Source organism: Artibeus jamaicensis, unplaced genomic scaffold (assembly GCF_021234435.1).
Source record: "Artibeus jamaicensis isolate MK-2021 breed Jamaican fruit bat unplaced genomic scaffold, CSHL_Jam_final contig_525, whole genome shotgun sequence".
Taxonomy (NCBI): Eukaryota; Metazoa; Chordata; class Mammalia; order Chiroptera; family Phyllostomidae; genus Artibeus; species Artibeus jamaicensis.
The window spans coordinates 3,543,353-3,569,923 of NW_026521874.1; the positions used below are offsets into that span (position 1 = coordinate 3,543,353).

General features: G+C 58.7%; 1 protein-coding gene across 3 annotated transcripts; it reads right to left on the reverse strand.

The window, feature by feature from the left end:
• Positions 1 to 1,965: 1,965 nt before the first annotated feature.
• BCL7A (BAF chromatin remodeling complex subunit BCL7A) lies at positions 1,966 to 25,037 on the reverse strand. Of its 3 annotated transcripts, none has more exons than XM_037161043.2 (7): positions 24,732 to 25,037; positions 24,268 to 24,363; positions 17,340 to 17,421; positions 14,585 to 14,681; positions 11,667 to 11,834; positions 8,382 to 8,500; positions 1,966 to 4,882 (listed from the first exon to the last, which is right to left on the reverse strand). In XM_037161043.2, the coding sequence occupies exons 2-7, from the start codon at positions 24,357 to 24,359 to the stop codon at positions 4,811 to 4,813; spliced, it is 630 nt and encodes a 209-aa protein (XP_037016938.1). In that variant the 5' UTR covers positions 24,360 to 24,363; positions 24,732 to 25,037; the 3' UTR covers positions 1,966 to 4,810. The 3 variants fall into 3 exon arrangements, with proteins under 3 accessions (XP_037016938.1, XP_037016939.2, XP_053525814.1); XM_037161044.2 differs by lacking the exon at positions 24,732 to 25,037 and adding an exon at positions 20,793 to 20,836 and having other exon boundaries at positions 24,268 to 24,341; XM_053669839.1 differs by lacking the exons at positions 24,268 to 24,363; positions 24,732 to 25,037 and adding an exon at positions 20,395 to 20,687.
• Positions 25,038 to 26,571: the final 1,534 nt, after the last annotated feature.

Here is a 26,571-nt window from a genome sequence, read left to right on the forward strand (position 1 = left end):
TCCGGAGAAGAGCCAGCTTCAGGGCCAGCTAGGGCCGGGTGCTCGGACGCTGCTCTCGGGAAGCTCGCAGTCACCATCTCGCAACTCGCCCCTGTGTTGGCTTCCGTCCCAGGCAGGCTTCTCCCCACCTGGGAGCAGGGGTGGCGCCAGCAGCTCAGCTCCATTGAACGATGCCAGCCAGCACTCCACCAGAACTTTCTCTACGGTTCCCACAAAAAAATCACAGGAGCTGACTCTCAATGGGCCACTTTGGGTCATGTGATCATCCCTGAACCAATTGCTGTTGCCAGGGGGAAGGGCCTAGGCCTGAGTCACATGGCCACCTTTGGGACTGAGAGTGGGTGAGGGGGACCCCTACTGGAAGAAGAAGGGAATGCAACTGGCAAAGGAGCTGGTGTGTCTCAGCCCCTGATGGAGAATATGCACCCTCATGCAGGCGGGGAGGGTAGACTCGGTGTTTAGGGGTTGCAATCCCCTGAGACCAACCGGTGAGCTCCATGGCACTTGCTGAGCTGGTCAAGACACTGACATGGGCAAGAGCTTTCTCTAACTACCTCCCCAGTCCACCTTTCCCTGCCCTACCTGTCTGGGGTACCCCTTGGCCCACCTCCCCTGGGGGTACACAGCCCTTCCCGTTCAGGGCCTACTGTCCCAGTTCCCTGGTTGTCCTGCCCCCACCTCCTGTCTGGCCATTTCCACTCCATGCCACCCTGGCAACCCTGTCCTCCCTACAGCACAACCGTGGCTCACAAGCCTCTGGCCACTCCTCATCAACAAGGAGAAATGAGCTTTTTAACTGCATGCTGGGCTCCTTCCACCACCCTAGGAGCCTCCCTGGCCACACCATCAAAATGCACCTCTCCCCAGCGCACCGGATGGCTCCCTTCTCTGTCCAGAGGGCAAGGGTCAAGTCTGAGTCACTGCTGACCCGGGCTCAGCACACGGAAGGTGCACAATGGGTGCCTGGAAGGCCTTAAGCCCGACTGCCCCCCCCTGGTGGAGGGCGAGGGGGAAGCTGAGACAGAGGAGCCGAGAGGCAGAGCACAGGAAACAGAATGGCTGAGAGACAGAGACCTGAGACGGAGGGGACAAGAGTGGCAGAGAAAGAGGGGAAGACAGGCAGAGACAGAAAACAGACACACAGGAAGGACAGAACGGGGCGGGGGTGGGGGGGAGGAGAGGACACCAGCCACAGCTCTCCCGGTTCTCATTAAGCAAACAGGCCCCTAGGATCTGTGTTCTGTCAAGCTGAACTTTCCATTCCAGGAGCTTATTTTGCTGAGCAACGAGTCCTGGTAAAAACACTGGAACACGGTGAAAAAGGAGAGGGGTGGGGAGAGAGAGACGCACTGAGAGAGAACATTGGCCTCCAGGTGGTCAGTGGCTGAGCCCGGCTGACTCAGCAGTACTCCTACCCTTTCCTTATCGGCACTCCCCCAGGGCTGGGTGTCAGGTGGAAGAGGAAGTGAGAGGGACGGAGAAAAAAGGGAACACAAAGACAACTCCCGGAGGGCATCTGAGCTGAGGGGAGGGGCAAGGGCCCTGGGGGAAGGTTCTGACTCTGGCCTGAACCCAAGTCACCAGATAGCGAGTTAAGACAAGTCAAAACACATTTGCAATCAGCCTCTCATTGTCCCTGCCTCAGGCCACAGATTCCCAGAGTCAGGGCCAAGGCCAGGACCCAGGCTGGAGGACCAGGCGTGGCTTTTAGACCCGGGCTCTGGCTGGCTACTTGACTTTTGCACCCGGCAGTCCTGAAATTGCCTCACTGGCATAAGGTGGTCTACGACACCCACCCACAGCACCCATTGGTGCCCAATGATGGCAGCTAAGAGCATGACTGTGGGACAGGAGTGTCTGGTATCAAGTCAGGGCCACGCGGCCGAGCCGGAGGCCAGAGCGGCTGCTGACAGACATGCTCCCCAACGATGGGGTCTGACTCTTTATTGTGCTGCTGCAGTCAGAGGGCTTTGTTCATGATCTGAAAGTTTTTTATTTTCTGAAATGGAACCATTGTACATTGTACAAACCATATCTACCGATGGAATAAATAAGTGAAAAATTATACTGCTGTACAACACACCAAAAAAAAAAAAACCCATAAAAGGAAAAAAAATTAGATAATGTGAAAAAGTCTTTATACCTCTAACCAGGTCCTTGGCCGTAATGAACATTCCAAACCATGACGTCATTTGTAACAGGAGGTCACCACCCTATGAGTCGGTCAACTGCCTTCCGGGTTATGGGTGTTAAGTGCCAGCACTTTGTGGAATGTGTAGCCGCAGCGTCCCCAGCTTCAAGTTTCTCGGGGGGAGTAAGTTTGCCCTGGGAGCCCTTAAGGCCATGGGGCCTGGTGTCCACGGAAGGCATTGGCTTGGGACCCCCGCCCTGGCTCGGCCAGCTGCAAGGTCTTAGCTTCTGCGGTGGGAGAGGGCGCGGGCGCGGGGAGGCGGCGGGGGGGGGGGGGGCGCCGGGGGGCCAGCGGCTCAGAGGAGCGGGCTGCGGGGAAGGAAGCACATCTGGATTTTTGCAGTATCATTGTTCACCATGGAAGGCCTTCTCGGCCAGTGTCAAGTGCGGGCTGCTGGCGCTTGGCCCGGTGTGGCCTTGGCGGGGCCCAGTCTGTCCGACCACCTGCCCGTCCCTACCTTCAGGCACTTCAGAGAAAAACGAACGACAGCCTCAGCTTCGTGGATGGCGTTGACTCCCCTTGCCTGTCTGGACAGGCCAACAGAAGGGGCACAGGGCACCCCGGCCGACTCGCTGTGTCTGTGGACGCATGCGCACAGGTGTGCGCGCATGCGCGATGCGCTTTCAGCTGTCCTGGTTGTCACCTCTCGCTTCCCAAAAAGCGCAGGAAATAGATATCCAAATTCATCTTTCCTCAGAATGGAGTTTTGCTGCAAAGAAAAACGTGACTCAAACCCTACAGGATCTGGAGGTAAAGCCGCCTGGGGGGGTCGCTGAGAGGTAACCCGGAGCCTGGTTCGGAGAGCTGACTGCCCGAGGGGCCAAACCGACAAGGATTTTTTTTTTTTTTTTTTTAAGACAGAAACCTTTCGGCCACCGCTCACTTCAATATTGAGATTTCCAAAGTTTGTTTGTTTTCCCTTATTTCAGGAGACATTTTTGCATGAGGTATTTGAAATTCAGGAACATTTTGATTCTTCTTGAAGTGCAGGAAATAGATCGGCTCTTCTTAAAAAATAAAATAAAATGAAGCAAGAGCCTCGCCCTCAGAAACTCGTAGAAAGTGGAACCTGGCAGACACTTCCATGGTGGTCAGGGGAGAGCGCCCCGCATCACAGGTGGCACCTGAATATGCACCGATTAGCAAAAAAAAAAAACGAAAAAGAAACAGAAAACCATCAACGAAACCCCCACAGCGCCCCCTCCCCCCAGCCACACACAGCTCAAAGGGAGCTGGAACTCCAGTGCAGTAAAGAAAGCTCAGGGGAAGGGCTAAGGTCTGACAAGTCCATAGCAACTAAGGGCAACGGGCCTCAGAACCAAACACTTAGGTGGTTGGTCCAAGGGGGCGGCTCTGTTTCAGTGAGAGGGAGCTGCCCTGGGGCAGGTGGGAATGGGGATGGGGGTCCGACTGCCCCTGCTTGGAGGTGGGCAAAACTGTCCAACTCCTCCCTCTGGCCTCCAAGGCTGAACCACCAAGGCCTGCTCCTGGCTGGGGACCCACAATGGGGTGTCCTGGGAATGAGACAGGATCCAATGGTTGGCTCCATGGGGTCAGGAACATGACGCAGAAGCAGGCGTATTCCCGGGACTGCAATCTTGCACCCCACCCCCCAGGGTGGGGCCGGGGGGACCTGGAGAGGCAGAGGGCAGCAGGTTCCTGTGGACTTGAAATCCAAGCAACGTCCTGTCCTAGGAGAGGAAGTTCAACAGCACCTACTCGGGCTGTCTGCTGGCCGCCTCCTCAACCCTTTGATCGCGGTGAGCCCATCCTGCCATCAGCCACAGAAGCCATTCCATCTTTAGCAGTGTTGGGAAAAAGAGAGTGGTGGGGGCAGAGGGTGGAAGCGCCAGAACAGTCTAAGGGTTCTGCATGTCCATTTGGGACGCTTGGAAACACCAGGCTCAGATGCCCCAAGGAGATGAGCGTATCAAGTGGCTGGTGCTTGGGGACACAGTGCCCTGACATCTGAGACTCCTCGGACCTTGCAGACTGGGCAGGTGGCCAAGGAAGTCCTACTCTCCAGCAGCCTTGGGCTCTCCTCCTCCCTGCCTGCTCTGTTCCCACTGAAGTCCTGGGGCAGGGAGGAGCGAGATGTGAGGGCAGGGGCAGTGGCAGCCTCCACAAAACCGAGAGGGCACTTTGCAAAGGGAGATGCAAAACAACCAGGAAAACATGCCAGAGGTCACCTCAAGGGCACAAGGCACAAAAAAGAAAGCAGGAGGAATCGGTGGAACAGTGACAAGCCCCGACGAAACGCGAATTCCTGATGGGTACCACCCTCAAATAGCTTATATCGTTAAAGAGAGACGTGGGTGGGTGGGTGGGGGGACAATACAGCAGCAACGCAAACGTAATCTTGGCTTCAGAGACAGTGTCTGACACTCCTGAGCTGTCAACCCGCCTCCACAAGGACAGTCACTTCAAGATTCGAGTGTTTTGCTTCACAGCACAAAGTTCAGTGTCCGAGAAGTCGCGCCGTTCTAGGTTTTCTTGGATTTGCACTTGGTAAACTTAGAAAGTTAGTAGTTCCAACCCGAGGTCTCGCTCGGGGAAGCTGGAGAAGTAAGCCTGCGGATGGATCTCCCAGGAAACGCGGCCAGAGGCGGAGGCGGACGTCTACATCTCTTCCGAGTTTTGTTGCGAAGCCTCCAGTTTCATCTTTTTGGAGGGTGGCCCTCCTTCCAAATCCTTTGGGGGGAGGGAGGAGAGAGAGAAGAGAATGGCAGGTTACCAGGCCAGGAGATTGATTAGGGCAGCCATGAGGTTCAAGGTCAGCCCCGGAGGAACTGAGAGCAGGACCCTTGGCCGGCCCAGTGAGCATGGACTTTTTTGGAGGCTCACGGGGCAGCGGGAGGCCTCTGATCCACACTCCCCATCTCCCAGGCCTCTAGTCACCCAGGTCCTTCCTGTCCCCGTCACACTGGCCTCCCTCCAGGTGCCCCCCGCCCCCGACCTCCACCTCTAAGCTCTCCCTCCCTGTAACCCTCCTGGAGCAGATGTCCCCATTGTCCACCTTCCAACCTGTAATTCACGGCCACAGTAATTATTTACACACAAGTTTCAAGTTCACCTCTCCGGGCTCCAAGGCCTAAGCCAGCCTGGCCGGCGGGCGGCTGCTCCCCGAGGCCCAGCACAGGCCTAGCCCGGCCTCTGTCACAGGTGCACGGGGATGTTGCTCTGGGGAGGGGGTCTGTGGCTTGTCACCAAATTCCCAAGAAGTCCCCTGACTCAAAAACAGGTTCAACAGACGCTTGCCCCCCGCCTGCCGGGACCATCCCGCTTAGCCACCTCAGGCCCCTCCAACCTGATCTGTCACCTGAGACCCAGTCTTTTTTTACATTGAATTTACTGGAGGGACAGCGGTGAGTGAAATCCAGGTGTCAGGGGTACAATTCTGTGACGCACCATCTGCACTGTGGGGTGTGTGTTTGCCAGCTCTTGACTTTACCCATCCCCACCGGGGGCTGACATCAGCTGGACGTGCCCAGGAGTCCCTCGCCTCCCCTCCACCTCCGAAGACCCTTGAGCCCGCCCCCTCTCCCTGGGCCTAGGCCCGTGAGGTGACGTAGCAGCCTCCCTGCAGAGCCTTCAGTGCGGCCAAATGCCCTTCTCAGAACAGAAACCACACTCGGAATCTAAAACCCACTGACACCAAACAAAATCCCAACCCCGCACCAGGCCGGGGAGGCCCGGAGGCCCCTGCCCACTCTCGGCCTGCCCTGCCCCTCCGTCTTCCTGGGCCCCTCCCCAGTCTCCGGGGGCCCAGCCTCACGTTGTCCAGGACTGGGCTCCTTCGGTTCCCTCTGCCTACAGAGCCCACCCTCCCAGCCCTAATGTCTCACCATTGCACCTGGCTCCCACCCTGCCCCTTTCTGCCGACACCGTTCTAGAACACTCCACTGATGTAAGGCTCCTTTGCGTCACCCTGTGCTGGCCTCCCCCAGTGTGTGCTGTAACTTTGTCACCCCTGTGTCAACCACACCCGGTCTTGGCTTCCCCAACCAAGGCACTGGAGCCCCACAGAAACAGGGAGGGACCCCGTCTGCTGGTTCACCCTGGGTCTCCAGCACCTGCCACAGTGCCCGGTATACAGTGGGTGACCAATTAACATTGAACAGAGCCCTGGCTGGTGTAGCTCAGTGGATTGAGCACGGGCCTGTGAACCAGAGTATCGAGGTTCGATTCCCAGTCAGGGCACATGCCTGGGTTGCAGGCCAGTTCCCAGCAGGGGATACATAAGAGGCAACCATACATTGATACTTCACATTGATACTTCTTTCCCACTCTTTCTCCTTCCCTTCCCCTCTCTAGAAAAATAAATAAAATAAAATAAAATCTATAGCTAAAAAAAAAAACAAAAACATTGAATAGAGCTCCCGGGCCTTGATGTAAGATGTGCGGGAGTTCCTTGGGGCCAATCCTGAGAGCAGATGCCACAGGGAGACAGAGGAGGCTCTGTCTTCCTCTCCCTTTTTCCTCCGTCACCAGCGATGGCAGCTCAATCCATAGGCACAGAGGAAACAGGCCACTGTCTCTGAGGAAGGTGAGTCCTGCTCAGGAGAAGGTGGGGCGTCCTGCAGAGCCCTTGGACGCGGGGGACAAGGCGTGGGCTTGGCGGTGGAACACGAGGAGGGGCGGAGTGCTGTGCGTGATGGGAGGAGTGGGGGGCGGAGCAGGAGGGGGACGGGGGTGAAGGAGAGAAGAGGCCTGTGAGCTCGGCGGGACGGACAGCAGGGAGGAGAGCGAGGAAACCTCGGATGCGGAGCCGGCTCCTCTCTTCAAGACAGGACTGGCCACACCTGGACGTCCAGCCGTTGGCCTCACTGCCACGCATCTCCGCCCCGCTCACAGGCCTGGCGGCTCGGCCGTGTCTGTTCGGGCAGGAAAGCGGTGGAGGAGGCCCAGTTCCTGTCCGGGAGCCCAGCACCGGCAGTGGAGGTGGGGGCGGGTTGGAGCACCAGAACCCTGGACTTTTCAGATGGTGGGGGGAGCACAACATGCCTCCAGGGTGTGGATCTAAGTTTCAAGCTGACCTTTCCTCCACTGAGTTCAGGAGGCCAGGAGACCCCAGCTCACTGCTGGGCTTTACAAACTACACACGAGGCTTCGATTTTTATTTTTCGCCCGAGGGGCTCGTGCCGGACCTGAGGCCCCGTGGCCTGCTCTTCTCCATCAGGACCGGGGTCAGGCGTGCCCTCTGAACAGCTGCAGGCGGGGCTGTTTCACACACGACCCCAGATTTATTTAACCAGGTCTCTTTCGACCAACTTCCTGCCCCCGCGGGCCTCTCCCATCCACACTGCCCCTGCGCGTTTGGGGGCTGCTCCATAGGATGAAGGGATGGTGCACACCCACGGGTGCGTAGAGTCCCGAGGGGCATGTCCCCTGGGAGGGCCTGACTGAAGGCCGCCCAACCTGCAGACCCAGTCCAGCTGAGCCCCGTCCTCGCCCATTTCTGCCGCCACGGGCCAGTCTCTCCTGAGGCACCGGGAACCGCTCAGCACAGTGGACACGGTTTGTTGCTGGCGCTGGGACACCGCTGAGCCCTCACTCCTCTTCTGGGAGCCCAGAGGGTGACAGCGGGGGCAGGGCGGTGGCTGAGGCAGCACTGAGGCATGTCCTGTGGGCAGCTTCGTGGTGTGTTGTCACCCATATTCTGTCACCGCCTTGCAGCCTGGCTCTAGGGTGGCTCTGGGTTCTCATTTGGGCGGCTGGAGACTCTGAGGCTCAGGGTGCGACAGAGCTGGGGTTCGAACCCAGGCCTCCTGCTTCTGCACTGTCTGCCTCAGACCAGATTCGGACAGTGAGGACCCAGGAAGTGGTCCAGGCAGGAGCGAGTACGGTCTGTTGCAATATGTTTCCAAAGAATGCTTTCTCCAGCGTTGAGGATTCTAAGAGTTTATTTCCCCAGCTCTAAAGGCAGGTGGCTTTGGGCCACTGAGAGCAAGCAAGGCCTTTATGGGTGCAAGTGAAGGGACCCTCCTCTGGCGAGAGCCGGCACTGCAGCCCCGGCACCCAGGGGGCGACCCGGATGCTCACGCGTGCTGCACGGTGAACACACGGCAGCTCCAGTTGTCCAACGAGAAAGCAACACAGCAAAATAACAAAACACCTTCCGACGTCCCCCCGGCGCCCCAGCGGGCACCCAGCCGCTCTGGCTGCCCCTCTGAGACCTCGGTGGAAGTACCTGAGAGATTGAAGACGCCTCTGCAGCTAGACCCGCCTCGGCAGACGGCTGCCGCTCGACCTTCTCTGAGCTGTTCGAGTTTTCCGCTGAAGACTGGGAGTTCGGCTCGTCGGAAGCCTCTGAAGGAAAAAGCAAGATGACAGAAGCTGTTTTCAGGCACGTGATCTGGGCGGCCAGATGGACCAGTTACTAAAAATACCGGGAAACTGGGCGTCCTGGCAGTCTGTCAGGGCTACAGTGAGCTAGGGGTGGGGGCAGGGGATGGTGTGGGGGGCGGGGAGTAAGCTGGAAAGCCTCTTGCTTATTTTTTAGAGGTATCGTTTTTAAGCAGCAAGGCCACATGCTGGCCCTGTGGCCTCTGACCCTTTCCTGCACACCCAGGACCTCCGGCCACAAGAATGTGCCCGGCTCATGCTGCGTGCACGTGGCGCCCTCTGGTGGACACAGCGCGCTCCAACCATGAAGCAGAAAACAGGAAAAAAATCTTAGGTAAAAATCTCCGATCATCTCACACCAACCGCAGCCACCGCCCCAGTCACGTTTTAGAAAATTTAGTCCCATTTTTGTGGATGTCGTCCCCTACCTGCACCTAAGTCTTCTCTCTCCCCACCGTGGGGATGGCGGAGGAGTCTGGAAGGATTTTTCACGTCTTTCAAAACCTTCTACACACGAGCGTACAAGATGGCTGTACAGATCCCGTCAGCAACTCCTTATTTAACGAGTCCGGCTCCGCCAGTTACTTGGGCTCTTTTCCGTGTGCTCGGATCCCTGCCCTCGGCTCCCTGCCCGTCCCCACCCACCCTGCCCAGGGGCCCATTCTGCAGGCGCTCAGGACCCCAGAGACACAGGTCACCCTGTTTTGTTTTTTAAGCACAGTGAAATACTCAAGAATGCCTCACTTCAAGGGTTTCGGAGACACCCCAGCAGGGCCTGAGCTGCGGCTTCCTGCTGGTACAGGTGGGGTCGGGGGTCAGCCCTCTCTGGGGCTGGCCTCCGCCTGCTAGCTGGTGTCCGTTTATAGACAGGCCTGGGTTCCAGCGCTGGCTCTGCCACCTGGATCCTGTGGGGACCCGGCCTCTCCGCCTCAGATTCCCCTCCCCCCACCCTGGTAAAACCAAGGCGGACAGTGGCTACCCTGGTGAGTCACCAAGGATTCATGGGAATGACAGGACAAGTACCCCAGCAGCGGAATGACCCCAGGTGGGAGTGACTAAGGGATGATGAGGGGCACAGAAGCACGCTCCCCTGGAACCTGCCATCTCTTCGATATTTTCAGTTTACCTTTCGGGTTAAATGCAGTGTTACCGTACGACCCAGCCACGCCACTCCTGGGGCCCCACACTCAAGCATTCACAGCAGCCCTATTCGCAACGGCCAGGAGAAGGGAACGGCCCGAACGCGGACGGACGGAGGCCGGGGGTCCGTCCGCACAGTGGAAGGTGACTCGCCGCACAAAGGAATGAAGCACCCACAAGTGCTACAGTGTGGCTGAGCCTCGAACACAGGATGCTAAGTAACGACCCCAGACACAAAACGCCACCTGCTGTACGACTCCGTGTCCGGGAGTCGCCCTGAGCCCTCGCCTGGCCCGAGTGCCCAGTGGGAACTGGCCTCAGAGCTTGGGGAGGGTGCGGGGCTCAGCGCAGGGGCCTCACTCTCTTAGCAGAACGGTACTGGAACTCGCCCAGGGGAAATTATTTTCCTGGGGCCTAAATTTAGTCCAGGGAGTTTGAACATTATGTCATTCCCTGAACTCAGTCAGCAGTAAACAAGTTCAAAGCAAGGTCAACAGCTGGTAACCAACACACTCCGTCCCACAGGCGATGTGCACCCACCTGGGAAGGCCGCCCCCTAGCGGGGGGCGGGAGGGCAGGCCCAGAGGCCTGGCGTGGTCTGGAGAGGACCCTGCTGTGGTTCCCACCCGAACCCGTAAGGCCTGTGGGTGGCAGTTGTGGAAGGAACTATAACCCAGCACATGATTCCTGTAACCGGCCCTTTAAAAGGGGACACAGCCCACAAACATGGGTGAAACTGGGCCAAGGCCAGAGGGAAAGCAGGACGGGAAAGCAGCCGGGATGTGTCCCACACCTGGTCCTGCACAGCCCTGCCCCTGGCACCCTGGGTCATCTCCTCCCTACAGCTGACCGGGCCCTTCCTAGCGCCGGGCTCAGTGGGGCATTTCACCCTCACATACTTTCCTGCAGTGACCTGGCCAGAGAGGCCACTTTTATTTGTCTCGTTTTATAAACAAGGAAACAGGAAGGTGTGCAGGAGGAGTCACTGCCAGCCCAAGGCCACATGGCCGGCAGGTGTCACCCAGATGTGACCAGTCCGTCCCGTGTCCACGGCATCCTGGCTCACCGTCACGGGGCAGCCTGGGCGCTGTGACTCACGACCTGACCTCACGAAAGAGGAGGTACCGCACATGCTGGCCCGGGGAAGTTCAAATTCAAACAAGAACAGTTTCTACCAAATCATACAGCTTTCATATGCCCCTAAAGTCGAAGCACCATCACTCAAACCACTTTAAGTCAGGGGCCGTTGAAATGTGACAGTTTTCATTTAAACAAGTCTAGAGACCTCAAAATAAACACACACATACCCATGTGCAGGCTCACACAGCCAGACCCCTTCCTCCTGCCCCGCCATCTTCTCCCACCTGGCTGAAGGCAGCAGCCCGGCCACTGGTCCCTTTCCCCCCTTCCCCTGTCTGTTCCCAGTCCCAGCAACCGAAGTGACCCTTCAGGTCATGGCTCTCAGACTCTCAGTGGCTCCGGTCTCACTGAGCACGAAAGGCAGGTCTGCCCAGGAGCCTGAGGAACCCCACACACTCCGGGCCCTGCCTCCTCTCTGGTCTCATCTGGAGTCTGGGCCCCTGGCCTGCCCAGTCTCCCCAGGGCCACACTGAGCGTGCTCCAGCCTCGGGGCCCTTCCACGGCTCCCCCTGCTGGCAGCGCTCTCCCCTCACGTGCTCAGCGAGGCTTTCCCTGACCCCCCCGATTTAAAATCGCCACCTGCCCCCATACTGGGGCAAGACACCTCATTCCCCTTTCTTATTTTATAATTCTCGGGAACACTTATTTTCCAAATACTAGATCTGTGTGGGTTTTGAACTGTACCCCTAAGAACGTGAACCCAGGCACTGCCTTTCTGCTGGTGGCCTCCCGGGGCCTTTCTGTCGGGGCCGGCACATGGCCGGGCCTTTTCTGAGTCCTGTCGCACCTGCCTGAAGGAAAGGAAGGCTGGACAGAGAGAGGGCCCGACCCCCACTCCCAGCACACGGACCTTCGGCCCCGGGGAGCTCCTTCCCCTCCGCCTGGGCCTCGTCGGCCTTGGTGCCGGTGCCGTCTCCGGGCGCAGATGAGTTGGGCTCCGGCGCAGGGCTGGGGTTGCTGCTGTTCTCCTGCTTGATGGGCGAGGCATCGGCGATGGAGCTCTGGTTGCTGTTATCATCTGTGGGGGGAGCAGAGCCCTGGGTGAGACCCCACAGCCGTGGAGGGGAGGTGGGATGGGGGGCCCAGCCTCCCCACGGCACCTCGCTGCCCGCAGCGGCCCAGAGCCTGCGGAGGAATCCAGCCAGGCCCACGTCTCTTCCTGCACAGGTGCTGAAATGCAGACGAGCCCTGGCCCTCAGCTGGTCGGAGCATCACCCCAATATGCCAAGGGGGTGGGTTCCACCCCAAGTCGGGGCACATACAGGAAGCAGCCGGCGAATACAACATCAAACCAACCTCTCTCTGTCTCTCAAACTAATAAATTAATTTTTCTTTATTTTTTAAAATGACAGCACCATTTTTTTTAAAAGATTTTATTTATTTATCTTTAGAGAGGAAGGGAAGGAGAGAGGGAGAGAAATATTAATGTATGGTTGCCTCTCATGCGTCCCCTGCTGGGAACTGGCCTGCAACCCAGGCATGTGCCCTGACTGGGAATCAAACCGTGATCATGTGGTTCGCAGGCCCGTGCTCAATCCACTGAGCTATGCCAGCCAGGGCTAAAATTTTTTTTAATAAAGTGGAAATGATACCAGGAAGGCGAGCACGGCTCCTGGTCTGTTCAGCATCCTGGGTTTTTTCTGGAGTGTTCCTCTAGATTCTTCCACTGGCTGCACACTTGGATGCTGCCTCCAGAGGACCGCGCGCGCGAGCACTGGCGTCTATGAACTTCCTGCCTCTTGGCAAGTGACCGCACCTTACTCTGAGCCTCACTGTTCTCATCTGTACAGTGGGGTTTGTTTTCAGGATGAAATCAGGTGATGAAATGAGCTTATTAGCAGATACTTGGCAGCTTATGACAGCTTCTTAAAGCTGTCAGTTACTTATACTTAAAGCATGTTAGTTACTAATATGCCAAGGCTTTAAGAAATGATCTATTTAGCCCTGGCTAGTGTGGCTCAGTCGATTGAGCGCCAGCCTGCAAACCAAAGGATCCCTGGTTTGATTCCCAGTCAGGGCACATGCCTGGGTTGCAGGTCAGGTCCCCAGTAGGGGGCGCTCGAGAGGCAACCACACATTGATGTTTCTCTCCCTTTCTTCCCCCCCCTTTCCCTCAGTCTAAAAATAAATAAAATCTTTTAAAAAAGAAATGATCTAATTAACACTCACAGAGAGGCATCACCATCCTCATTTGACAGATTAAAAACCAACCCGAAGGCTATGAGATCAATAGCCCAGAGTCTTGTCGCTGGGAGCAGATTCTAGGAGTCAAATCTGAACCCAGGTTGGATCTCCACTCCAGAAGGCCCTCATCTGGCCCTGGCCGGGCGGCTCAGTTGGTCGGGGTGTGGTCCCACCCACCAAAAGGATGGGGGGGGGGTCCATTCCCGGTCGGGGCCCACACACACCTGGGCTGCGGGTTAGATGTCTGGTTGGTGTGCATAGGGAGGCAACTGATTAATGTTCTCTCTCTCCCTCCCCCTCCTCTCTCTCTAAAAATCATGCACATATCCTCAGGGGAGGATTAAAATAAAGATTTTTAAATGCCTTCACCTGCAATTCTATGATTGACCCCCAAACCCTGAGCCAGGCCTGGAGTTTTCATGACGCCCAGAGAACAGGGTACCAAGGAGACAGGTTGCGTCCCAGTCCCAACACCTGCTTCGGAAAACGAAATGCATCCCACCTACGATTGTATGGCCCCTGGGGGGCTTTCCAGGTGTGCTAACCGCCTGCCAGACCCCCCCCCCCAGCTTTTCTGAAGGCAGGTCGGCAACAAGCGCGGTGTCCTCAGAGCCTGGTTCCCGAGTGAGTCCATCTGGGCAAACGGGGAAGCGAACTGGCCTCCTTCCCTCTGGGGCCAGGAGTCCGTGGTGGTCACCCGTGGAGGCGGGAGCCAACCAGGAGGGGGTGCTGGGGGGTCACTGGGAATGCTGTCTTGACCTGGGCCAGGTCCATGGGCCTGTGTCACCTGTGGGCACTTCGTGGAGCCACACGCGTAGGACCTGTGCCTTTCCTCGTGGATAAAAAGGTGACAAGAAATGGCCCTGGCTGGCGTGGCTCCGTGGGCTGAGCGCTGGCTTGCAAAGCGAAAAAGTCACCAGTTCGATTCCCAGTCAGGGCACATGCTGGCTGTCCATGTGGCTTAACATGAAGTCAGAAACCCAGGCTGGAGCTTCCCAGCAGCCAAAGCAAAACAGGAAATGGGACATACAGTCATCTGTACAGTGCACCAGGCCTAGGTGGGGAAAAGGACAGTGTTATGTCCCAGAACCCCTCTGGTGATAAATGTCTTTTGTGATCCTCACCTGAGGACACTTGTTCATTGCCTTTAGAAAGAGAGAAATGGAGAGAGAGAAACATCAACTCGTTGCCTACTGTATACACTAGAACCAAGGATGTACGCACTCACATTGGGGATTAAATCTGCAACCTAGGCACATGCCCTGACCGGGAATCAAACCTGCAACATCTTGGATATGAGACGACACTCCAACCGAGCCACACCAGCCAGGGCTCCTGTGAGATTTTGTCCCTGGGTGAGAAGAGGCTCTTACTTGATGTTTCCTGGCGTGTTGGGCTGGGGAAGGAACTTTCCTCCCCGGCCCTGAGCCTTCTCCTTGGCACTGAGGCCCAGTCCTGCCCGGCCCTCCTACCCCTGGCCTGGAATGTGAACGGACCTGCTGGGGGAACACAACACGGCCGCGGAGGAGGGCAGCGCCTCAGCCAGGGCCCTGGCAGGCCCGGGCCGGCGGCCGGGGAGCTCACCGTGCATGTCCATCATCCCCGGGGAGGAGCTGTTCTCCGGCGTGGTCACCTCGGAGCCGCACTTCTCATCTTTGCCCTTTTTCTTGTTCTTGTTTTTCTGGAGGAGAGAACGGAACAGAAGCCGAGTCACCATCCTGCGTGCACACAGGAGTGGGACCTGGAGGGTGGCAGGAATATTTTATTCTGCTGACTCATCGCAGAGCCTGTAAGTCCCCGGAGGACTCTCCCTGGTCTCTACTGGACGTGTCTGATTAGGGGGCCCCACCTGCTTTGGAACCAGGGCCCTGCAGAAGTGGGGGCTTCCGGGGCTGGGGGGCGTGGCTAAGCCCTCTTGACTGGCAGGAGGTGGCTCCTCCTTCAGGGAGAGGATCTGGGGGAAAGGCCACCACGGTGAAGCCAGGGGAGCCAAGGAGAAATGCGGAGTCCCCGCTGCACGACAGAACAAGACCAGGGGAGGCGGAGGGGAAGGGCGTGCTTTTTACCCGTGGTCCCGTTTCTTACAACTGGAACAGGACAGCGTGAGAAGCAACCTGTGTCTATCGGTAAGAGACTTGTTAAACGAATCACGGAGCGCTCATTCCGTGTCGGGTGATGTCACAATCACAGAGAACAAGGCAGCGCTTCGTGTAATGACGGGGAACCGTCTGCAAAAATGTCAGCGTTGAACACATCTCCAGTGTCTCCAAGACGCTGGCCTAACAGGCGTGGAGGCGAACACCGCCATTTCTGGGCCAGGAGAGAACAAACGGACACGCGTGTTTGGGGGGCCACCGGGAAGGGTGAGCCCTGGGTGCCTCCCAGGAAGGAGCTGAGCGGGGTGGGGGGTGTATGGGGGGATGGGGGACCATTTACAGAAAGATACACAGTGTAAAAAGGCACATTTGAAGACTACGCTAACCTGTGAAGACAGAAAGTAGATGGTGGTTTCCAGGCTTTGGGCTGGGGGGGCAGTGGTGGTGGCCAAGGTCTTTTTGGGGCGACAACCACAGCGGTGACGGAGACACAACTGAATATCGGAGCCCTGACCACTTTACGCAAATGACTTGTGTGGCAGACAAACAGGCTCAGGTTAAGAAAACATTCTTTTTCAGGGTGACGATTGAATTTTATAACACTTTTTATCTATTTAAAAGAAAGTTTTCCTGTTCTGAAGGAAAAAGAGGGTGTAACCATGTTGCAATTGGGTGTTTAAAGAAAAAAGAACGGCTGTCGTCCACCAGGTAGATTCCAGGCCACAACTGTCAGAGGTGCGGACTCAGCCGACTGGGGCGGGGCCCAGGGACCCGCATTTCGGCACGATTCCCAGGGGATCCGATGCTCAGCCAGGCATGGGACCCACCCCCCTCCAGGGAGTGGGGGTGCAGAAATGGCAGGCTGTTCGTCCTGGCCCCCAGATGACAAGGAAGGAGCCTTTGTTGAGTGACATCTGCGTAGCCATGCTGGGGTGAGGCCTCTTGAGTGACATGTCACCTCGGTTCTGCTGCAGACACCCCAGGACCTGGGTGTCATTGCTCGGTGGCAGGAAAGAGGGGACTGAGGCCCAGCATGGTGGGGTCCCCTGCCCAGCGTCACGGGGTCGCCAGGGACTGGTCTGTCCAACCCCAAACCCAGCACGCTCTCTGCCCAGCCCGGGGCAGCCCACTCCCTCCCGACGGCCCATATATTATATTTTCTTCTCGATCACAATCCATTTGGCGCTCCCTCCCCTGCTGTCTGTTTCATGCTATTCTATAATTATCTTCCCCCAACGAGATTATAAATTCCTTGAGAGCAGGGACCACGTCTTCTCAAACGCAGCAGCGTTTTCCCAGCACCTGACGGTGTGCACGGCACAGGGGCCGAGCCGCAGCTGCCTGCGAGGAGCCTGGCAAACGCTGCTCCCCGCCCACCGCCGCGGGCACCAAAGGCCGTTTCGGCCCAGGTCTCGGCGCCTCTGGGGAAGGCAGCTCTGGGGGGCGCCATGGGCCCAGGGCAGAACCAGAAGGGGCAACAGAAGACGGCGGAGGCAGGGGCTTTAACCCCACCTGTAAAGGGCCCCGGAAACCTGCCAATCATGTCTCTGTGAGGCCTGGAACGGAAGAGACCACGTGGCTTAGCGTGAGCTGAGCCGCCCTCCTGGAGGAGAGGACCGTGCACAGGACAGGCACCCCAAGCATAAGGAGGAGCCCGTGCAAAGGCCTAGAGATGGGACCGGTCAGGATTTGGACTGGCAGCAGCTGGCCTGGGCACCACTAAGGGGCCAGGAGGGACTACCACGGGTCCCTCCCTAAGATCCAGCACAGCCGCCAGGGCTCCCTCTAGTGGTCACAGCCGCCCCTCCCAGAGCCGCCCAGGCCTCCCAGCACAGAACTCTGCTGGGGGGTGGGGGTGAGGCTCTCGGGGAGCTGAGCCAGCGCGTGTGCTCTGGGTCAGGCACAACGACACATGCTGGGCCACCTGCTGCGAGGCTCTGGGCAAGTGGCCTCGCCCTTCCAAGCCTGTGGCCTCACTTGTACAAGAGGACAGTGGTCAGCTCCACAGACTCGGTGTGAGGACGAAAGGAGGTGACCCCTGGCACACGTACAGCCCGGTGTAACAATGACAGGGTGCGCCTGCCTGTCTGCGGGTGCCACCATGGCCGCCCCGAAACCATGGTGCCCAGGACCCCGAGGAGAGACATGTCTGTCCACAGCTGTGTCCCCGCTGACAAACCAGGGGGCACTCAGCCCAAGAGGGCAGGCAGGGGACGCTCCGGGGTCAGGCCCCTCATACTCACGTCGTCGACCTTTGGCTCCGTCACAGGGACCCACTTGTAGATTCGCAGGGATGTGTCGCCCACGGTCACCCACTTCTTCTCCCTGGGGAGGAGGAGGAAGAGCCTGTTACCGGGGCGGCGGGGGCAGTGCCCTGCCCCTCTGTGGGGCACTGGCTGCATCCCCCCGGGGCAGCTGGGAGGCGATGACCCCTTGGGGCTAAGAGAACGAGTTCCAGGTCCCAGCTGGAATCCCAGCTCTGCCGCTCACTGGGGGCCTGGGCAAGGCCACCGGGGCCTCCCTGTCCCCACCTTCAGGACAAGGGTGGCTGCCGGGGCCTCCAGGCTGCCGTGAGGCTCACCGAAGACAACGCCTGGTCAAGTCTCCCTGGTGCCTTGGTCAGGGGCGGCTACTATCCGGATGGCTCCTCTGGATGAGGGGGACCAGGCCCCTCGGAGCCAGCAAACGGGGCCACCCGAGCCCTCAGGGCAGCAGAGAGGGCTTCAGGCCGGCCAGGGGTTTCCTCCTGGGGGCGGGGCGGGGGGGGGGCTGAGGTCAGGGTGAGGGAGGCGGGGCCTGTGTTTCAGGGTCTGAAGGCCCACGTCTGTGTCGCCCCCTGCTGGCTGCACCCTGAGCTCCTGGGGACAGTGTGCAGGGCACCCGCCGCTACAGGCAGGTTTATAGGTGAGGAGGAGAGAATCACGGGCCGAGAAGAGGCAAAGGGGTGAGTGTTTTCTTTAAGGTTTTATTTATTTACTTTTAGGCAGAGGGGAAGAGAAGGAGAAAGGGAGGGAGACAAACAGTGATGTGAGAGATACATCAATCGGTTGCCTCTTGTTCGCACCGTGACCAGGGATGGAACCCGCAACCCGGGCCTGTGCCGCAGCTGGGATCCAATGACCTGTCCCTTTGCTGGATGACGCCCAACCCACTGAGCCACCGCGGTCAGAGTGTGACTGGTTTTCACTAAGGACGACAATGACCACCCTCCTCCTCCCCACCACGCTGCTCCAAGCCACTGTCACCTCTACCAGGAGTGTCCCACCCGAGGCCCTGGGGCCGCACGCAGCCCAGGGTGGCTGTGAACTCGGCCCCACACAAAATCGTACATTTACTTAAAACACCGATTTTTTTTTGTGATTACATGTCACAGCATATTTAATGCGTGGCTCAGAAACGCCAAAAGTTTGAACACCCCTGCTAGGTTATTGTCACAGCCTCTGAATTTCTGTCCTTGACCCCCTGCAATCCCTAAACCAGGTTGTATCACTTCCTGCCCCAAACACAGAGAGTGACACCCAGAGGCCACACACCAGAGGGCACCTAGGCTCCGGGAGAACCCACCAGAGGGACAGTGGGGATTCGAACCCAAGCAGCTCTGCCTCCAGGGTCCCAGCTCCCAGCACCAGGCTCTGCCATCCTGGGAGAGGCAGGAGGTCAGAGGGACCTGCCTTCCACTCGATGAGGAAATCAGCTGATAGGAGGGGCCGCAGCGGGAGGTGAGAGCCAGGCACCCACACAGGCAGTGTCGCTGCTGGGAGCCCTCGGCAGCTTCAGTGACAAGGTTCCAGCCGAACTGAGGACCTGCGTGGCCTGAGCCCCTGTGTGGGTGAGCTGCCCGACACCTCCCGAATCTTCCCCGCCCAGATCTCAGCCTCCCCTCCATGTTGCAGGGGTGGGGAAGGTCCCTCGCGCGCTGCTTGTGAGACCTGACACAGCCACCGGGCACCCCCTCCCCACAGCGGGTTCTGGGTCCCCGAGCCCACTCGAAACCAGCCAACTGCACCCTGGTCACACTGCCCGCTCGGGGCCCACCTGTTCTCTCTGGGGGAAGCTGGGCCCTCGCCATGATTGTATCAGGGGCTGTTTTGTGCGTTCGATGCGCCAGGCGCTGTACACACTTGCTCTGATCTCCCCACGATCTTGGGCGGCAGGAACTGTCACGGTCCCCACTCGACAGATAAAGAAAGTGAGGCCCAGGGAGCGGGGAGGGGAAGTCACCCTCCCAGGGCCAGTACTCAGATGCCTGTCCGCCCTGTCCCCGACCCTTTCATCCTAGAAAGGAGGACATACAGGCAGGTGCGTCAGTCACTGCCTCCCCGCCTCCCGGGGGCAGGATGGACAATCCTCTATCCTAGTATTTCCCCACCTCCACTCTGAACAGTCAGAAGGTGCCAGGAAGGGACAGGGGCGTTCCAAGAAACAGTCTCAGTGACAAAGCAACAATCATAATAGCCATTGTGTGCCGAGGATTCGTGCCAAGTATTTTATTGACATGCTCTCTCTCCCAGAGACGGCCAGCGGGCCCCTGAAAGGGGGGGCTACTATCACATCACTCCACAGATGGGGGGACAGGAGGCCCAGAGAGGTCATTCCACTAGTTCATGGTCACACAGCTAGTCGGGGGCAGAATGGGGCCTGGACACAGGCTCTGACTCCAGGGCCCAGCCTCGGCTGCTCCGTCTGCTGTGGAAACTAGGAACCCACTCCCAACGTGCCAACGGCTGGGACCCTGCGCAAGTGACCACAGGCGCGCTTATGCTCACAAGCCCACCACTGGCGTTCTGGGCGGAGCCCCAGAAGCTCAGCAAATCCATGGCCTCATTGTGGTAGGAAAAAAAAGCAATTGACTTGCAACACACAAGGCACCTTCCCAGACAGGATGAGTGTTTGCAGCCGGCAGGCCTCCTCAGAGAGGTTGCCAGCCTTGCAGGTCATGAGGGTCACTCCGGCTGGTGACCCCTGGCCCGAGCCCTCAGCCCACCAAGCTTCAGCTGCATTTCTAGGTGTGGCCACTGAGGGCTGTGGGGCAGAGAGGAACCTGCCCTGGGGCCTGCCCACCTGGGCAGAGGGAGCCCCAGGAGCTCAGGTGTAGTCACTGAGCAAGCACCAGGGAGGGCCGGAGGGGGTTTCGCAGAAGTGAGCTCTGGGGGGGCTCATCAAGCGGGTGGCTTGGCGGCGCCTTGGGAAACGTCACAGGAGCTCAGAGGAGTAGCTGAGTTCCCGCTCCCGCCCCCAACCCCCCACCCAGGTCACATGGCCCCCACCCCAATGAGAGTATTAAGCTGTAGCTATTACCTCACATCGTGTGTGGCAAACAAGTGGCCAACAGGCATGTTTTCTCCAGCCTACCTACTATTAAAAATCAGAATCAGCTGGCCCTGGCCGCTGCGGCTCAGTGGACCGGGTGCCGGCCTTAGAACCAAAGGGTCGTTGATTCAATTCCCAGTCAGGGCACATGCCTGGGTTGCAGGCCAGGCCCCCAGGAGGGGGGCGCTCGAGAGACAACCACGCATTGATGTTTCTCTGTCTCTTTTCTCCTTCCCTTCCCATCTCTAAAAATAAAATAAAAACAAAATCTTTTTAAAAGTCTGAATCAACTGCTAAGCTTTACCCAATACATAAATTCAGCAGCCTTGCATGAAGCTGCCCCTGCACGCACCCCGGGCCCTCCAGCCCGCATGGCCCCCCGTTACCAGCCATGCTTAGGTCTCCCTCTCTTCCTGTCAGACTTCGGCTCCTGGATGGAAAGAGTAAAGGAAGCCCTGGCTGTAGACACAGAGCCCCCAGCGCGCCGCCCCACCACAGGCTCCTATGTAAACTACAGCGCCCATTCTGGATTCTCCAGACCAAGGCCAATTCCCAATGTTCTCCCAGGTCCAGGTCCAAGGGCAAGGCCATCCGGGGTCACCTGGCTCCTTCAAAGAGAGCTCGACCTCCCGCACTTTGTAGTCACCCCCACAGCGCTAGTTTTTGACACCTCAGGAGGCCTTCCCCTCACGTGTCCTGCCCTGTGCCTGGTGGGAGGTCACCCCTGGGGGCACTGAGGTGAGGCCCTAGGCACACACCAGCCCCCCCCGGGACAGGTAGGAAGTCCTCTCTTTGTATCCACAAGTCACTGAGGGACTCTTCAGACCAAAGGCCCAGGGGATCCCCAGCCTAAGCCTAGTTCTCAGCTTAAACCTTTGCTTCCCCCATCCAGGGACCCCCACCTCCCCTGACACCCCCACCCACAACCAGGCCTCTCACCCCAGCCCAGTTTCCCGAAAAGGGGCCACCATTTTCTCCTCCCTTCAGCCATCTTCTGGCTGCTTCACACTCCGCCACCTTGTCTGCTGGGACACCAGACAGAGGGGAGAGGAGGAACGGCCGCTGTGGACGGGGCGGTCACGGCTGGCTGCTGGCTTCTTCCGGGGGGGCGGGCAGGGCTGGCAGAGGGGTTGGTTGGGGGTCACCGGAGCCGGGCAGAAGTACGGCCCAAGGCTTCCTGGCTGGATAGTGTGCGGGTCCCCTCCACCATCCTCTGCGGAAAACAGAGAATGCTGACTTAAACCTGAATTTCACATAAACAATGGACTTTTTTCCTTTTATTTTTTAAGTGTATTTCCCATATAGTGCATGAGGCATACTTAGGATTTTTTTAAGTATTTTTAAAAATTATCTTGTTGTTTACCTGAAATTCGAATTTAACTTGGCATCCTGTGTTTTATTTATTTATTTGTTTGTTTGTTGCTAAATCTGGCAACCCAGCCTCCAGCCAGCAGCGAGGTGCATGGTTGGTGGCCACGCAGTTAATAAACAACCCAAAGTCTGGAGGGCTGGCTGGGGAATCTGTCCTCCAGGCTTCTGGAAGGTGAGATTTGGTTTCTCCCAGCTGGGGAAACCCAAGAAATAAGGCAAAGCCTTTTTCGCTTAGAAGGGGCAGGGGGAAAAGAACAAGAAAAAAACCATCTGCGAAATGTATGTTTGCGTCTGCAGAGTCCACCCTACAATAAAGACTACATTTAACGATGCTCCCCGTGGGCCGGGATAAGGAATCTTATTCTGGAGTGGGAGTGGGGGACAGGAAACAGCGAAGGACCCCCCTGGCGGCCAGGGTTAGAGAAGTTACAGGGTTTGCCCAAGGTCACCGCACGGAAGTGACTCGGATGCTCCGCCCTGAGGTCCCAAAGCCTGAGGTCGTTAGAGGACCGGAGAAGTAGTTTCCCAAAACACAGGGAGGGAGGAGATCCGTTCTCTTCCCCTCCCCCCAAACGCTGCCGGCCTACAGCGGGGCTCGGGGTGGGAAAGCCCCTCGCTCCATCTGCCTTCCCTGCAAAGCAGCTGGCAGGCGGGCCCTAGGGGAGCAGCTGGCAGGGTGCAGGGCGACCTGGGGCAGAAGGTCCCACCACGCCTTATGGAACAGAGAATGGGCGGCAGCTTGCCCCTTGTGCCCTTCTCGCCTCCGGGCGGTGACAGAAGGGACTCAGGCCCAGACTGGAGTTCTTTCTTTGCACAGGAGAGAAGGAGACAACTCCAGGTTCCCCCCCACACACCGTGGGGGGGAGCGCGGCTCGGGAGAAGGGGCTGTGGGCTTGTTTTCCTGTGTGTGTGTTTGGCCTGCAGCTGTTTCTGCCATTTTTAAATGGCTCCAGTCGGCCGCGGGGTGCCCTGCGCGCGAGGGGAGCTCCCACGGCCCCCGAGGACTTGGATCTCAACTTTGGAAGGCCTCCCCTTCTCACGGTTCTGAAAATTCTTTGTCCCATTGGAGCCAAACCCAGCCCTCCGCCGGGCATCCGGCCATCTGCAAGCAGCCCTTTCCATAGGAGGCCCGGGAGCACGTGGACTTTATTGATTTTCCTCTTGCCTTTTTTGTTGGGTTGGACTCAGAAAGGACAGCTAACTCGCGACCCGGCTAGACCGGATCCTCGCCCCCTGTGGTTTTTAGAGACCAAGGCGTTACTCAAGAAATGACACCCCTAAACATAAACACAGCCCGCCACGGGGGGCCTGACCAGTTTTCAGGCTTTAAATAAAAGGCCGGGGCGAGCCCGCTGGCGCTGACACTCCAGAGCGTCGCTCCTCTCCCTCCCTGACCCTGGTGAAGCCGTGGGAAAAAAAATAATAAAGTTGAAACCAGGGAGCTGGGAGTTTTCAACAAGTCCGCCCCAACCTGGCCATCCGCTGAGCCTCGGGCCTGGCCCTCGGGCCGACTCCGAGTCAGACCCCGCCGAGGCCGAGCGAGCGGTCGGTCCTATTAATTACCATGAGGCCACGCCGGACACTCGCGCGCAAGCTGGAAGCCAAGCCCGAGTCCCCCTGTCCCCCCACTCAGAGAACAAAACAACGGCTCCCTCCGCAAAACAAACACGAGCTGCTGGCTTGGGAAAGGCAGACGCGGCCCAGGACCGGTTCTGGCCAAAAAACAGTCGCTCACCCGAGCCCCGCGCCCGGGTGCCGGGCGGAGACGGCGCAGGGGGTGCCCGGGGCCCCGGGCCCCGCGGCGTCCCCTCCTCGCGCTCGCCCCCATCTTGCTTCCCCGCCTAGAGCCCTCGCTCCAGGCAGCCCAAAGCGCTAAATTTAAACGGCTCGCGCTCTGCAAACTCCGCAGACTCGAGGGCGCCGGGCCTGGGAGGCGGGGAGCGAGCGAGGGAGCGAGCGAGGGAGCCAGCCGGGGAGGGAGCGAGGGAGGGAGGCCCGGCGCGGGCAAGGGCGCGGGGGCCGGCACACTGCGCCGCCCGGGGCGCGCGGGGAGGAGACGGAGACGGCGGCGGCCCGCTCGGCGCTGCACAATGGAGCTCGCGCTCTCCCCACCGCCGCCAGCATCGCGGCCCCGGCGCGCGGGAAGCCGCTTTCATGTGACTTGCACAAAACGAAATGGCTTCTGGGGCCGGCCTCGAGCCCCCCTCCCGGGAGCCGAGCGCCGCGGCGGGGACTGCCCGCCGCTCGGCCACCCGGCCCCGGGCGCCCCCGCCTCCGAGCTGCCGCCGCCGCCGCCGCGCCAGGTGGGCGACAGGCGCGAGCGCACCTGGGCAGCGGCCGCGGCCCCCGCCTCGCGCAGGTGACCCGGCTGGCGCGCAGCCCGCCCTCTCCAACTCCCGGGCCCGCGGGCGACCGGGCGCTGCGCCCGCCGGCTTTTTGTATGTGATCTGGGGTCGGGCGGCCGCGGCGCCCAGCGGCGCCTCCGCTTACCATTTGCGCACTTTCTCGATAGCCGCCATGACCCTCTTGATATCATCTTTGGCCCGGCTCCTGGTCTCGGCTCGAACCGACCTGCCCGACATGGTTCTGGCGGGGAGAGAGAGGCTGCGAGCGCGCCGCCGGGTCCTGCTCGCGCTCCGCGGCGGCCACACTCGCGCCCGCCCGCCCGCCCGCCGCTCACTCACTCACACACAGACTCACACACACTCACACACATACACACACACAAAGCCGGGGCCGCCGCGCGCCCGGGCCCAGTGCGCAAGCGCCGGGCGGCAGCTGCACCGAGCAGGGGGCGCAGCGCCGCCACGGCCGCCAGCAGTGCGGCCTCCGGGCGCCGCCGCCACGGGGCCATCAGCCTCCCGCCCACCGCAGGGTGGCAGCGAGGGGCGCCCGGCGACCCAGCCCCGGGCACGCGGCGGGGGCGGCGGGCCCACAGGCGCGCAGAAACTCACCCGGAGGCCGCAGGTGCCGCGGGGTGCCTCGGGGAGGGCGGGCTGGCCGCGGAGGGGGCGCCTTCCGTGGGAGCCAGCCCGGCGGCTGGTCCACCGCCCCGGGTTTGCGGCAGCGGGTGCAGTAACGCAAGTTTCCTGCGGGGCTGTTGACTTCGCGGAGTTGAAAGCGGCGATCCAGGACGCGAGGTGCTCTTGGAGAGTTGAGAAACACTCTGCCGCGTGTTAACACGCGAGCTGGGACGTCGCTTCCCTTTCCTGCGTCCTTTTGGAAAACTGGGGTCGGAGGAAAGCTGTCTGGGGCGGGGCAGATCACGAGAGACATTCGCCCTTGCTTACTAAATGGCTTTCAGCAGGGAAATTTCAATGAGAATCAGCATCTTGGAGGACTCTGGATGCTGATTCTTCCCCACCCTGCCCCAGGACAGCTCTGTGGAGGAATCTACGGTTATCAGGACAACCCAGGTGCCACGCCTTTGTGTTCAGGTGCCGCTAAACCAACTAGACCAGAGCTAATTCACAGATGGACGCTGGGGAAGGTGGGAGTGACCCTGTCAGCAAGCTTGGGCCTTGGAGAGAGGCTCTTCCAACACACATGGGGAAACTGAGTCACAGGGAAGTTCAAGGTCACAGCCATAGCTAGCTCTTTGACTCCCACTCACTCTAGAACCAGTTTGCCCTGATGTGGGTAGAAAAGTTACCAGGGGAGTTGAGTCGGGGGCTGCCCTGCAGGCTTTTTACTAGGCATGTCTTCCTACCACTCTGAGCCCCAAGTTCCTAGTGGGAAAGATGAAGAGAACACCCGTCTCCCAGAACCGTTCTCAGGGGCCAGGCAACAGCAAGACCCAGTGCAGCAGCCTCAAGCCGCCAGCCCTCTGATGCCATCAGGTCAGCGGATATGCGCTTAGGGCCACACAGAACTGTCATACATGTGTTTAACATAGGACGATGGCATGTCAGAAACCCAAATGACACGATGAATGCACACATGTGTCCGTCCAGCTGTTAAAAAAAGGACTGAAGCGCTGACACACACCACTGCGTGGACGCTTCTTGGAAACACGCCCCGTGAAAGAAGACAACCGGCCGCAAGAGGAGAGGTGTTGCACGATCCTGGTGACGTGAGATGTGTCCGCTAGACAAAGCCACAGAGAAGGGACGGCAGATCGGCAGCTGCCAGGGGCCACGGGGATGGGGAGTGACTTCCAAGGGACTGGGGTTTCCTTTTGGGGTGATGCCGAAGTTCTCGGGGTGTTGATGGCCCGGCACTGTTGATGTCTTTAATGCCACCAAACTACACTTTTAGATGCTTACATTTTGTGAATTTTACTGCAATAAAAAGAAATCCAAATACCTGGCTCTGCTAGAAAGAGCAGGAGACCTACAAACGGGGTCCCCGGTGGTGCCACATGGCAACCATCAGCTGGAGCTGAGGAGCCCGGTGCCCCTCAGACAGAGCTCTCGCGGTCACCAGCCACTTTGCTGGTGTGTCTTACCAGATGGCCCCTGAAGGAATTTGTTTTTGATCTCTGATTAAACTGTACGGCTTTCTACAAATGTTCTTTATAAATCTAGTATGTCGCTTTTTATAGTTTCCTGCCCCCTGCAGATACTCGAAAACATTTCTTTCATCAAAGCACAGTTGTTTTATAGGCTGGGTCTAATAATTCTAGAATTTGAAGTGTCCGAGGGCCTGTTCCTGCTAGTTCTTGCTCATGGTGTCTTATTTCCTTGTGGTCTGCCTGGTTCTCTTTGACTGTGCTGAACACTGTGTTGTAAAATGTATTAATAGGGACAGCCCTGACAGGTGTGGCTCAGTGGGTTGGGTGTCATCCTGCCATCC